Genomic DNA, 14,489 nt, shown 5'->3' with positions numbered 1-14,489 from the left:
GATGGACGTTTTTCAGATTACGAGAGGAATAGATAGAGTGGACAGACGATATATTTTTCCTGGGTTTTGAAATGTCGAATACATTTAAGGTGAGAGGAGATGTGAGGGGCGTCTGTTTATTTCCACAGAATGCTGGGGAGCTGGAGTCTATGCCTGGGATATTAGACCCCACCGGTCACGTGATCCCATTTGCCCCTCCCATTTAACCGCAGATGTAACGATCTCTTTGTGCATGTTCACAATCTCCAGGTGGGCGGTCACGCATCCTCCATGTTGTGTTGGGAAATCTGATGTTGGCCACTGAGTCCCGTTAACTTCCCCCAAACTCGCCTCGCTTCCTGAGGCTCCTCACATTTGTCCTGGAGCGTTATGGCTGTTGTGTCTTCTCCCGGACTGGGGTGGGTGAGAAAGGAGAACGTTCCAGGTTGTGGGGATCTTTGATTTCACTGCCTGCTTTACCGAGGGACTGGGAAGTCTAGGGGGGAGAATGGTTTCTGTGATGTGTTGATCTGGATCCAAAGGTCTCTGCAGTTCCTCGCAGTCACGGGCGAAGTAGTTACCATGCAAAGCGTGAAGTGTCCTATGGTGTGTTGATATAATTTTGGTGAGGGTCAAAGTATATCTGGCAAAGTTTTTGTTATTTTTGCTAATTCTGTCATTTTAGAATCTTTTATACAATAGTATGTACTATTCATTCAGTACCTATGTGTTGCTGGAGGACCATCAGTGATTGTCCTTGATACCTTCTCCCACCTGGTTCCATCTGCTCATCTTGTTCAACCTCTGTCCAGTCTCCTCACACCACCCAACCCCGCTTCAGTGATATACATCAACCATCTGGGTCATCCTCAGTCCGCCTTGTATCCCACCTCCTCAATGTTATGTATCAGCAAACTGATGATGAGAGGCATTGATCGTGTAGATAGTCAGCGGCTTTTCCTCAGGGCTAAAATGGCTGCCACAGAGGGCACTGGTTTAATGTGCTTGGGAGCAGGTACAGAGGAGATGTCCTGGGTAAGTTTTTTACTCAGAGTTGTGAGTGTGTGGAATGTGCTGCAGGCAGCTGGCGGATACGATAGGGTCTTTTACGAGACTACTGGATAGGTACATGGAGCTTAGAAAAATAGAGGGCTATGGGTAACCCTCGTAAATTCTAATTTAGGGACATGCTCAGCACAACTTTGTGGGCCGAAGGGCCTGTATTATGCTGTAGGTTTTCTATGTTTATTTTTTTCTTTTACCCCATTTTTGTGGAATCAACAACCAGAGAGGACTGGTTTAAGGTGAGAGAGGATTGAGTTAATAGGGATCCCAGGGGAAAACTATTAATCCACTCTCCCTTCCGTTTCATTGTTTAACTAACACGATGAGTGCACTCTCAGGTTGGAGGAGCAACAACTCATATTACATCCGGGTAGTTTACACCTCAATGGCATGAACATCGATATCTTTAACTTCTATCTCAACGTTTTCATTTCATCAACCCACACGCCAGTCTCTTCCATTCTGTCTCTTCACTTCTCTCTTCTCCACTGAGGATCGTCTCCCTCTGGTTTCCCTTTACTTCCCCATTGTCCGCTCTCCTCTCCTATCAGATTCCTCCTTTTCAGCCCTTTGCATTTTCCAACTACCACCTCACAGCGTCTCACTTCATCTCCCACCTCCCCCACCCACTCACCTTCACTCTTATCTGGCTTCACCTATCATCTACCAGCTTGGACTCTTTCCACTCCCCGCACCATCATATTCCGGCTTCTCCCCACTTCCAGTCCCGATGAAGGGTCACGGCAGGAAATCTCTCTTTGGCTTTACCCCCTCTATAGAAGCTACCAGACCTCCTGACTTCCTCCAACATTTTGTGTATGTTACTCTGCATCTCCAACATCTGCAGAATCGCATCGGGACAGAGTGCAGAATACAGAGACTACATCGGGTCTCTCTAATGTCGAGGACGCCACACCTGCAAAACTGGAAACAGTAGATGACCCCAACAAGCACGATGTTGAAAAGTTGCCTCATATGGAAGGACTGTTTAGGACCCTGACTAGTGGTGAGGAGAGAGGTTAGGGGCATCTCTGGCACTTCATCCACGTGCAGTTGGCGTCCAGCCCCTACACCCATTCTTATCGTGGTGATTTACCACAATACCAGGACCCCCTGATTTGTGGACTCCATTGTCACCAGGTGGCGCTCTGCCGTAATAACGCTGAGAGACAGAAATGTGACGCTGCAGCCTGCTGAAATGTTTCTTCAAGATTCAGGGTTGTTTAATTCCATTTCCAGCAGACACGTGTAAATGAGATCGAAATAATTATTACTCCGGCTCCAATGCAACACAGAAACACAACAGTAACAACATATATCCACAGCTTATATACTGTGCACGGACTGATTGTATGTTCATAAAGTGACGCTCGGCATAGGATGCCTGCATATAAGATGACAGACTGGAAATGATAAAGTAGAGGTGTTTGGTGTTGTGGAAGGGTGGGTTAGAGGGTAGAGATATTTATCAGCTTTACTGCTTGGGAAAAGTAGCTGTCCCAGAGGTTGGTAGTCCTGGTGAGGACGCTGCGTATCTACCCCCGATGGGAGTGAGACAAATGGTCCATGAATGGGATGGGTGAAGGTAGATTGTTAAAATAAGATCGGTGCTTGATCTCAGGAGAGGGAATTTGGAAAATACCAATGAGATGCCTTTTAGAACAGCTTGGAATTGTGCAGCCAGCTGGTGGCGTAGTGGCATCAGTGGCGGGAGGTCCTGAGTTTGAATCCAGCCGGCACCCTTGCATGCTCTCCATCTGTGCTGGTTTCAGAGCTGGTGATCTCTTAATAAAAAAATCTCACCCGGCAGAAGGCAAATACAACAATGGCAAGCCATTGCTGTAACTAACCTCACACACTATTTCCCAATACGTCAGAGGAAATCGCCCGCTAAATTTAAAGTTCCGGATGTGACCTACCTTCCCTTTGCAATTGTGCCCACTAAGGAATAGTTAATTTGGGAATGAACCAGATTTGATTGGGGAGCTTTTGGTAAAGGGAGCATGTGGATACATTGATAATAACATGACTGAATTCACCCTTCACTTTGAGAGGGGAAAGGTAAAACAAGATGCATCATTATTAGTGGAGTGAGGGGAACTACGGAGGCACTGGAGAAGAGCTTACCAAAGTTGATTGAAGGGGACACTGGCAGGGATGATGGCAGAATAGCAATGGCTGGAGTTACTCCACTTGACAGCCTCAGGGTTGAAGAGAAACACATCATATTCCACCTGCACAGCTCCAACCTGAAGGCATGAATATCAATTTCTCCTTCCAGTAAAAAAAATCACAGCCCATTGCCTTTCCTTCTACTTACTCCCAAATAACGTAACTTTACACATTCTGACCACTGACATTTGGGACTTCCATATTCCTGCCAGTGCCTTCCACAGATAAGAGTGAGTACAATACTTATTCAGTTCATCAGCCATCACCTTTCACCCTCACCCCATTATTCCCTCTCCAGCATCATTCTCCAGTGGTTTGGTATCCATTTCTGTCTCCCTTTTACACAATATGTACCTGAAATTAAAAATGGTATCCTCTTTAATATTACTGGCTAGCTCATCTATGTATTTCATCTTTTCCTTCTTAATGGTTTTGGTTGCATTCTGTTCATTTTTAGAACTTTCCAATTCTCTAACAGCCTAGTAATTTTTGTTCTGTGCCCTCTTTGGTCTTTATGTTGTCTTTGGTTTCTCTTAGCAGCTACGGTTTTGTCACCTTACCTTTAGAATATTACTTCCTCTTTGTGATGTGTATATCCCGTCACTTCCAGATTGCTTCCAGAAATTCCAGCCATTGCTGCTCTGTTTTCATCCCTGCCCGTGTTCTTTCCAAATCAATTTTGACCAATTTTTCTCTCAGGCCTCTCTAATTCTCTTTTTATTCATATCTGACTTTAGTTTCTCCTTCTCTAATGTCGGGGTGAATTTGATCATATTAAGATCACTTGTCCCGAAGGTTTCCTTGAACTCAAGTGACCTAATTAATTCCGGTTCATTACAGCACCCAATCCAGAATAGCTGATCCCCAAGTGGGCTCAACCACGAGCTTCTCTAAAAATGCATCTTGTAGGCATTCTAAGAATTCCTCCTCTTGAGACCAACACCATCCTGATTTTCCTAATCACCTGCATGACAATCCCCCATGACTACTGTAACATTGCCCTTTTGGCAATCATTTTCTATCTCTCATTGAAATTTGTGGACCACATACTTACTACTGTTTTGGGGTCACTATACAATTCCCATCAGGGTCTTTTTGTACATTTGCTATTCCTTAATACTACCCACAGCTTCTACACCGCCCAACCCTATGCCACCTTTTATTTAATGATTTTATTTAATATTTCACCAACAGAGCCACACAACCCCACGACCGGCTTGTTATTTCACTAAACATATAAATATCTGGGAAACAAGGGGACCTGCAGATGCTAGAAATCAAGAGAAATTCACACAAAGTGCTGGAGAAGCTCAGCAGGTCAGGCAGCATCTATGGATGGGAAACAACATTTCCGGCCATGACCCTTCACCGGGACTCGTGATAACCACGTATCTGAAAAATCAACAAGCAAAAGCAACAGAAAGTAGTGCAATATTGGGAAAACCTTTGACAAAATTTATTTCAAGGCTTTAAAAAACTGCCGAACAGAGCTCAATAGTTAACAAATAGAACAAAGGCAATAAACACTTCCATCAATACCGACATTGACTTTTTTTAAATGAAAATATCTTAGTCCCATTTCGATCAGTAAAATTTACAAAGATAAGTAAGAACTGAAATGACAAGTTTAGAAAAGACTATTTACACTCAAACCCACTGAGATTAACACTACCTTGGACAGAAGGAGGAAGAGGAATAACAGACATGAGAAAATAAATCACATAAGACCATAACACAAAGGAGCAGAATCGGCCATTTGGCCCATCGAGCCTGCTCCACCATTTCATCATGAGCTGATCCAATCTGCCCTTTAGTCCCATTCCCCCGCCTTCTCACCGTAACCTTTGATGTCCTGACTACTCAGATACCTATCAATCTCTGCCTGAAACACACCCAATGACTTGGCCTCCACTGCTACCCATGGTAACAAATTCCACAGATTCACCACCCTCTGACTAAAAAAAATTCTTCGCATCTCTGTTCTGAATGGGCGCCCTGCAAACCTTACATCATGCCCTCTTGTACTAGACTCCCCCAGTCACTCTCGAAATTGCATTCAGCAATGGGGATGGACAAATATCCAGCCTACAGCTTATTGAAACTTTCTCCCCAATGTGAACCCGGTCGTGTGTTACAAGGTTAGATTACTGAGTGAATCCCTTCCCATATTCACCGCAGGTGAACGGCCTCTCCCCAGTGGAACAGAATGATGCAGCCTTGGTGGAGACGGTTGAGAGAATCTCTTCCCAAAGTCTGAGCGGACGATCGGCCTCTAAGTGATGTGAACTCCCTGGTGTGTTAATAGATGAGATGATCGTGTGAATGCCTTCCCACATTCACAGGTCGACGGCCTCTCCCCAATGGAACTCACTGGTGTGCCAGCAGATCAGATGACTGAGTGAATCCCTTCTCACAATCTGAGCGGGTGAAATCCCTCTCTGCTGTGTGAACTGACTGGTGAGTCACTAGGTGAGGTGATTTGGTGAATCCCTTTCCACAGTCTGCGTAGCTGAACAGTCTCTCCCCAGTGTGAACTCGCTGGTGACTCTGTAGGTTGAAAGATCGAGTGAATCCATTCCCACAGTCTGAGCAGGTGAACAGCTTCTCCCCAGTGTGAACTTGCTGGTGTCCCTGTAGGTTAGATGACTGAGTGAATCCCTTCCCACAGTCTGAGCAGATGAACAGCTTCTCCCCAGTGTGAACTTGCTGGTGTCTCTGTAGGTTAGATGATTGAGTGAATCTCTTCCCACAGACTGAACAGGTGAAATCCCTCACTGCAGTGTGAACTGACTGGTGAGTCACTAGTTGAGATGATGTGGTGAATCTCTTCCCACAGTCTGAGCTACACAACCCCATCAGTTCCATTATCCAGATCACTGACAAACCATGTGAGAAGTAGCGGACCGAATACTGACCCCTGAAGACCACAAGTCACTGCTGGCCAACCAGAAAAGGCCCCTTTTATTCCCACTCGCTGCCTCTTGGCTGTCAGCCATTCCTCTATCCATGCCAATATTACTTCTGACTTTTATCCTGTTAAGCAGTTTCATGTGTGACACCTGATCAGATACCTTCTGAAAATCCAAGTAAATGATATCCGCTGCCTCTCGTTTGTCCATCCTGCTTATGACTTCCTCGAAGATCTGTAACAGACTTGTCAGGCAAGATTTCCTTGTACAGAACCTATGCTGGCTTTGACATTATATCATTAGTCTCCTACTACCCCAAAACCTCAACTGTTATCATGACTCCACACTTTCCCAGCCACTGAGGTTAGGCCTACTGGACTAGAATTTGCTTTACTTTGCCTTCCTCCCTTCTCAAAGAGTGGATTGACATTTGCAAACTTCCTGTCCTCCGGGACCATGCCAGCATCAAGTGATTCTTGACGTGTCATGACCAATGCATCTGCTATCTCTCCAGCAACCTCTCTCAGGACTCTGGGATGTAGTCCATCTGGTCCAGGTGACTTATCCACTTTAGGAACCTGAGTTTGCCTAGCACGTTTTCCTTTGTAATAGCAATGGCACTCAGTCCTGCTCCCTGACACTCACGGATCTCTGGCACACTGGTGGTGTCTTCCACAGACAAGACGGATGCAAAGTACCTATCTAGTTCATCTACCAGCTCTTCCCCATTTGTACCCCATGAGCATCATTTTCCAGTGGTCCAATATCAACTCTCGCCTCCCTTTCGTATATTTTATAACTGGTTTATATTATTGTATAGTTTGCTGTCATATTTCACCTTTCCCCTTATAGCTTTTATTTTAAATTTGCCTGTTGTTGGATGTTAAAAGCTACCCAATTATCCAACCTACTACTCACTTTTGCTACCTTATATGCTTTTATACAGTCCTTAACTTCCTTTGTCAGCCACGATAGCCGAGCCCCGCTGTTTGAGAACTACGTCTGTGGGACATATCTATCCTGTACATTATGAACTATTCCCAGAAACGTCAGCCATTTCTGCTCTGGCGTCATCTCCACCAGCATCCTCCAATCCACCTGGGGAATCACCTCTCTCACGCCTCTGTAATTCCCTTTCAATCCATTGAGATACTACGCATGTGACCTGTGCTTCTCCCTCACAAATTGCAGTAGGAATTCAATCATATTATGATCACTGGCTTTACATTAACCTCCCTAATAAGATCTGGGTTATTACACAACACCCAATCTAAGATAGCAGTTCCCCGAGTAGGCTCAACCATCAGCTGCTCTAAAAAGCCATTTCGTTTGCATTCAATACATCCCCTCTTTTGCGATCTCACGCCAATCTGACTTTCCCAATCCTCCTGCAGATTGAAGTCACCCACTACAGTTGTGTCATTAAATTTATTACATAAATGCCAAAGATTCAGCAGTACCTGGGGCAGAAGTGAGGATACATGCTTTTACCAAGGAGAGAAGGTGTTTTTGAAGCTGAAAGGCCTGAAGGTAGATAAGACACCGCAGAGTTCAGAAAGAGGTAGCTGAAGAGATTGTGAAGGCATTAGAGTCATAAAACACTACAACACAGGAAAATGCCATTCGGCCAGTCTAGTCCATGCTAAAGCATTAATCTTCCGAGTTCCAACAACTTCCACCTGGACCATAGCCCTCCATATGCTTCTCATCCAGTGACCTAAGCAAACTTCTCTTAAAGATTACAAGCGTCCCTGCCACTTGCTCTGGCAGCTCGGTGCACACGCTCCCCGCCTCTGAATGAAGACGTTCCCCCTTAGTTTTCTCTTCAAGTGATGAGTAATGATCTATCAGAAATCACTAGATTTTGGAACGGTTCTGGTGGACCAGAAATTTGCAAATGTCACTCCACACTTTAAGAAGAGAGAGGGCACAAGAAAGAAAATTATTGGACAGTTAGTCTGACCTTAGTGGTCAGGAAGATGTTAGAGTGTACTAAGAGTGTGTGTTTTGGGTACTGTAATTGGGGAAACATGATAAAGTAGGCCAAAGTCAGCCGGATGGTTTCGAGAAAATCTTGACTGACAAATCTCTTGGAATACTTTGCGGAAATAACAGGCAAGATAGATAAAGCAGAGGCAGTGTATGTTGTTTGCTTGGATTTTCAGATGATCTTCAACAAGGTACCCCATGCAAGGCTTATTGAGAAAGTAAGGAAGCATGGGATCCAAGGGCACATTGCTTTGTGCATCCAGAACTGGCTTGCTCACAGAAGACAAAGAGTGGTTGTAGACTGGTCATATTCTGCATGGAGGTCGGTGACCAGTGGTCTGCCTCCGGGATCGGTTCTGGGACCTCTAATCTTAGTGACTTTTATAAATGACCTAGATGAGGAAGTGGAGATATGGGTTAGTAAGTTTGCTGATGACACAAAGGTTGGGTTAGGTTGCAGGGGGATATTGATAGTCTTCAAACCTGGGCTGAGAAGTGGCAAATGGAGTTCAACTCAAAGAAGTGTGATGTGGTTCATTTTCTTCGGTCAAATATTATAACAGTGTGGAGGAACAGAGGGATCTTGGGGACGGAGTACATAGGACACTCAAAGCTGCCATGTAGGCTGACTCTGTGGTTAAGAAGCCATACTGTGCATTGGTCTTAATCAACCGCAGGCTTGAGTTTAAAAGCCGAGATGTAATGTTGCAGCTATACAGGACTTTGGACAGACCCCACTTAGAGTACTATGCTCAGTTCTGGTCGCCAAACTACAGGAAGGATGTGGAAGCCATAGAAAGGGTGCTGAGGAGATTTACGAGGATGTTGTTTGGATAGGGGAGCATGCCTTTTGAGAATAGGTTGAGAGAACTCAGTCTTTTCTCCTTGGAGTGATGGAGGATGAGAGGTGAGCTGATAGAGGTGTTCAAGAAAATGAGAGACATTGATCGTGTGGATAGTTAGAGGCTTTTTCCCAGGGCTGAAATTGCTAGCACGAGAGGGCATAGTTTGAAGATGCTTGGAAGTAGGTACAGAGGAGATGTCAGGGGTAAGTTTTTTACACAGAGAGTGGTGAGTGCTTGGAATGGGCTGCCGGCAATGGTGGTGGAGGCGGACACGATAGGGTCTTTTAAGAGACTCCTGGATAGGTACACGGAGCTGAGAAAAATAGAGAACTGTAGGTAACCCTTGGCATTTCTAGAGCAAGGACATGTTCGGCATCGCTTTGTGAGCCAAAGGGCCTGTAACGTGCTGCAGGTTTTCTATGTTTCTAAGGTGCTGCACGTGAGGCTGCTTAACAGGATCACAGCTCATGGAATTACAGGAAAGAAACTTGTACTGACAAGGGAGAAAGAGTCAGAATAATGTGGGCAATTCTGTTTTGCTGTCGGTAACTAATGCTGCTCTGTAGGGGTCAGTATTGAGACCGCATCGTTTCATGTTAAATCTGAATGATATGGATGATGGAATTGATACCTTGGTGACGAACATTGCAGTTGATACAAAGATAGGTACGGGACAGGTAGTTCAGAGCAAAGCGGGAGTCTGCAGAAGGACTTCGATAGGTCTGGAGAATGCCAGCAAAGTAGCAGTTGAAATACAGTGTATGCAAGTCATGTACATTTGGTAGAAGTAATTGGGCGTAGAAAAAAAATTAAATGGGAGAAACTTGAAAAAATTAGAGGTGCATAAGTGCTTGTGAGTCCTTGAGCAAGAGGCCCTAAAGGTTTGCTTGCAGATGGAGTTGATTAAGGATGACAACTGCAATGTTAGCAATATAAGAGCAAGGATGTGATACTATAGCTTTATAACGCATTGGGCAGATCACTGTTGGTGTATGGTGAGCAGATTCCGATCTGTACTTCCGACTTATTATCTGAGCAATAGATGTGCTCGTATTGGAGTGGGTCCGGAGAAGTATCAAAGAATGATTCCAGGAAGACCAAGAGTGGATGACCTGGATGAGGAAGTACGTGGGAAGGGATTCACTCAGTCATCCAACCCACAGAAATTTATCAATATCCACTGCTGCTGATTTCCACACACAAATAAATCAAAAGGGATATGCCTAATCAAAACGATAATTAATCGATCAACAGCCCCCAAACAACATGGCACAGCCGGACACATAACAGGGGACTTTACATCTCACAACACTGGATTCAGTTACGAAACCGGTGATTAATGTTGTTGTCCCTCTGAAATCATAAGAAACGCACATTAAGGTGCATTTAAATGCGAGTGCATCCCCACAGGTGACGTCACACAGACCCCATCGCGCCTGACGTCACGCATGGGCTTCCCACACGGGGATCTGCCCTTACGTGCACAGCGTCTTACGTCATCCATGCGCTGGTAAGCTCGGGCTTTATCAGTTTAATAGCTGGGTTAATAATCACGTGACCAGCCCTCCCCCACCGCTGTCAACAGAGGATTCAGGGGCTGCTCTATTCCCATTGGTGCAAAGCGATGTCAATCACTTGTTACCACCAGTCGCAGAGGTGGACAAGTCCAGAGGGCGTTTCCCCCGCTGAGTTCGCCTCCCGCTCCGGCCTCAAACTCCACATCACAGCGGAGTAAATGTCCGTTTTTTGATTTATTTCCATTTCCCTCCAAGGGAAGTTGGGGCATTTGTGAAGCGTCTTCTGCGGCCGGAGTCTGATGTGTCACCGAGAGGTAGGAGGAGACCGCTCGGCCCGTCGGTTTGATGCCAGTTCCCTGGGGAGGGAGAGGAGGGATTTTATTGAAAGTGTGAAGATAGTGTGAGAGGGGGCGGACAGGATGTTTGTCCCGGTGGAAATCTGTGGAAAAATCTGAGCCCACGCTGGTGGTGAGCAGAGGGATTCACATTGGGGGGGAAACACCGGCACACGGTTGACCTGCAAGTGGGGCCAATGACAGGGGTAGGAGGTGACTGGTTGGGGCAACACGGGGCTGCGGAAGATGGACATTTTATGCACAGAGGATTAACAAAGTGGTTAGAGAGTATTTGTTATAGAGTGTGCAATGAAGTTTGAATAGACTGATCCCTGAAATGGTTGGGTCATCATATGAAGGAAGATCAAATGTGATAACCCTTTCATTTAGAGAATCGAGGACTGAGAGGTGAACACATTGAAATGTACATCATTACCGGTTGAACCAGGGATCCCAGTCTCTGAAAAAGGGGGTGGATGCCTATATTTTATAATAAAACCCCTATTGTTTTACCTTTACCTCCTCTCCCAGTTTTATGGTTGCCCTGGTCCTTCACACCCCCTTATCTGCTTAAGATTCAGCCCATTAGCAACAGTCAGCAATTCATTCTTTTTGGCTTTTCCTAATGCCTTAGGGGTTGGCGCTTCCAGAAATTTATAAATGTCCATTGCTGCTGATTTCCACACACAAATAAATCAAAAGGGATTTCCCCAATCAAATCGATAATTCATCGATCAATAGCCCCCAAATTTGTTCATATCCCAGACGCAGGCCCCAAATTTGTTACGAACCATAATGCTTTAGAAACAAGCCAGCAGCAATAGACTACACCTGGAGTCTAATTTTGATGTTAAATCTGTCTTTATTAGAATCTACTTGTAACATTGCAACTTAAACAAGATAAAAAGAAGTTAACAGTGTTAAGTTTGTAAATGTGTGTAAATATAACTCCCAAACTATTGAGCTCGGGGGAAACAAGGCTTGGAGTCTTGAGATGGTAAAGTATGAAAGTTCAGTTCAACTACAGAATAGGCGATAAGAGAGAGAGATTTGTAATCCAGGGTAAATAGCAAGAGAAGGCAAATATGTAGAATTCCTCAGGTTCCATGTTTGTAAAATGAAAGAACAGTCGCTGTAGATTTTATCCATCATCATTCCAAATCCACATACTGATTATCACCAAAAGTGACTTGTCACAAGGGGTATCGTCTTCAAGTGAACTACCACACCACAGCCAGGCAAGGGTTAACACATAAGTGGTCTCCACAGGATATCCCAAATCAGATCCACTCCTATGGATCAAACGTGACAACCACACATTCGATGTACATGAATCGATAATTAACCCACCATTGAGGGCATAGGAAACTTCTAAACAGTGACCCTTGGTCACTAGTTCTCTGGTTTCGATCCTTCCATTTTTCCTCCTTCGTCTCCAACTGACTCAGAGTGTCTGTGTCCTCGGTTAAAACTAAACAAGCTGCGAGCGATGTAAACAAGCTGCAAGTCAGACTGATTCACCTTCTTAATCTCTGTCTCTCTCTCTTAAAATGACAGTCCACAGCAAAGGAAACCCAGGGATTCATAACAATGGCCAGTCCCCACTGTGAACTGACTGGCGTGCTAGTAGTTGTGATGACTGAGTGAATCCTATCCCATAGTCTAAGCAGGTGAACGGCTTTTCCCCAGTGTGAACTCGCTGATGATTCTGTAGGTGGGATGACTGAGTGAATCCCTTCCCACAGACTGAGCAGGTGAATGGCTTCTCCCCAGTATGAACTCGCTGATGACTCAGTAATGTTTATTGACTCAGAGAATCCCTTCCCACAGATTGAGCAGGTGTATGGCTTCTCCCCAGTGTGAACTGACTGGTGTGCCAGTAGTTGGGATGATCGAGTGAAACTCTACCCGCAGTCTGAGCAGGTGAACGGCTTCTTCCCAGTGTGAACTCGCTGATTCTGTAGGTGGGATGACTGAGTGAATCCCCTCCCACAGAGTGAGCAGATTAACGGCTTCTCCCCAGTGTGAACTCGCTGATGTCTCTGTAGGTGGGATGACCGAGTGAATCTCTTCCCACAGACTGAGCAGGTGAACGGCTTCTCTCCAGTGTGAACTCGCTGATGTCTCTGTAGGTGGGATGACCGAGTGAAACTCTTCCCACAGTCTGAGCAGGTGAACGGCTTCTCCCCAGTGTGAACTCGCTGATGACTCTGTAGGCTGGATGAATGAGTGAATCCCTTCCCACAGTCTGAGCAGGTGAACGGCTTCTCCCCAGTGTGAACTCGCTGATGTACCAGTAGGGTGGATGACTGAGTGAATCCCTTCCCACAGACTGAGCAGGTGTATGGCTTCACCCCAGTATGAATTGACTGGTGTGCCAGTAGTTGGGATGACCGAGTGAAACTCTTCCCACAGTCTGAGCAGTTGAACGGCTTCTCCCCAGTGTGAACTTGCTGATGACTGTGTAGGTGGGATGAATCAGTGAATCTCTTCCCACAGACTGAGCAGGTGAACGGCTTCTCCCCAGTGTGAACTCTCTGATGTCTCTGTAGGGTGGATGACTCAGTGAATCCCTTCCCACAGAGTAAGCAGGTGAATGGTTTCTCCCCAGTGTGAAATCGCTGATGTCTCTGTAGGTAGGATGACAGTATGAATCCCTTCCCACATTCTGAGCAGGTGAACAACTTCTCCCCAGTGTGAACTCTCTGATGTCTCTGCAGGTCAGATGACTGAGTGAACCCCTTCCCACAGACTGAGCAGGTGAATGGCCTCTCCCCAGTGTGAACTCGCTGATGATTCTGTAGGTGGGATGAATGAGTGAATCTCTTCCCACAGACTGAACATGTGTATGGCCTCTCCCCAGTGTGAACTCGCTGATGACTCTGTAGGGTGGATGACTCAGTGAATCCCTTCCTACAGACTGAGCAGGTGAAGGGCCTCTCCCCAGTGTGAACTCGCTGATGTCTCAGTAGGTGGGATGACTGAGTGAATCCCTTCCCACAGAGTGAGCAGGTGAATGGCTTCTCCCCAGTATGAACTGACTGGTGTGCCAGTAGTCGAGATGACCGAGTGAAACTCTTCCCACAGTCTGAGCAGGTGAACGACTTCTCCCCAGTGTGAACTCGCTGATGACTCTGTAGGTGGGATGACTGAGTGAATCTCTTCCCACAGACTGAGCAGGTGAATGGCCTCTCCCCAGTGTGAACTCGCTGATGTACCAGTAGGTTGGATGATGCAGTGAATCCCTTCCCGCAGACTGTGCAGGTGAATGGCCGCCCCCTGGTGTGAACACGCTGGTGTGCCATTAGGTCAGATGACCGAGAGAATCCCTTCCCCGAAATTCAGCAGATGACCAGCCTCTGCCCAGTGTGATCTGACTGGTGTGTCCACAGGTGGGATGCCCGACAGAATCCTTTCTCACACACAGAACAGGTGAATGGCCTTGCGCAGTGTGAATTTGCTGACGTACCTTCAATTGTTATAACCGAGTGAATCCATTCCCACTGTCTGAGCAGGTGAAAGGCCTTTCTCCTCTGTAAGATGACGGGCTTGCTAGATGTTCAAATGACCAAGTGAATCCCTCCCCACAGTCTGAGCAGGAAGGATGGTCGATTGAATCCCTTGCTCCACTTCTTAAATATCTAGACAGAGACAACAAAACTTTCGTGTCATGTTTGA

The 14,489-nt window shown here is 45.9% G+C and overlaps 1 protein-coding gene across 1 annotated transcript; it reads right to left on the bottom strand.

Annotated features, from left to right (window-relative positions):
* Positions 1–11,655: 11,655 nt before the first annotated feature.
* Positions 11,656–14,287, bottom strand: LOC140720915 (uncharacterized). Its single transcript, XM_073035761.1, has one exon. It carries the CDS (start codon positions 14,114–14,116, stop codon positions 12,716–12,718), a length of 1,401 nt encoding a protein of 466 aa, XP_072891862.1. The 5' UTR covers positions 14,117–14,287; the 3' UTR covers positions 11,656–12,715.
* Positions 14,288–14,489: the final 202 nt, after the last annotated feature.

The sequence above is a fragment of the Hemitrygon akajei genome, unplaced genomic scaffold (assembly GCF_048418815.1).
Source record: "Hemitrygon akajei unplaced genomic scaffold, sHemAka1.3 Scf000048, whole genome shotgun sequence".
Classification (NCBI taxonomy): Eukaryota; Metazoa; Chordata; class Chondrichthyes; order Myliobatiformes; family Dasyatidae; genus Hemitrygon; species Hemitrygon akajei.
This window is presented reverse-complemented; position numbering and strand designations above follow the sequence as displayed.

Excerpts from the sequence above, each read along its gene's own strand:
- LOC140720915 (XM_073035761.1), bottom strand. The coding sequence starts at position 14,116 with ATGGCACACCAGCGTGTTCACACCAGGGGGCGGCCATTCACCTGCACA.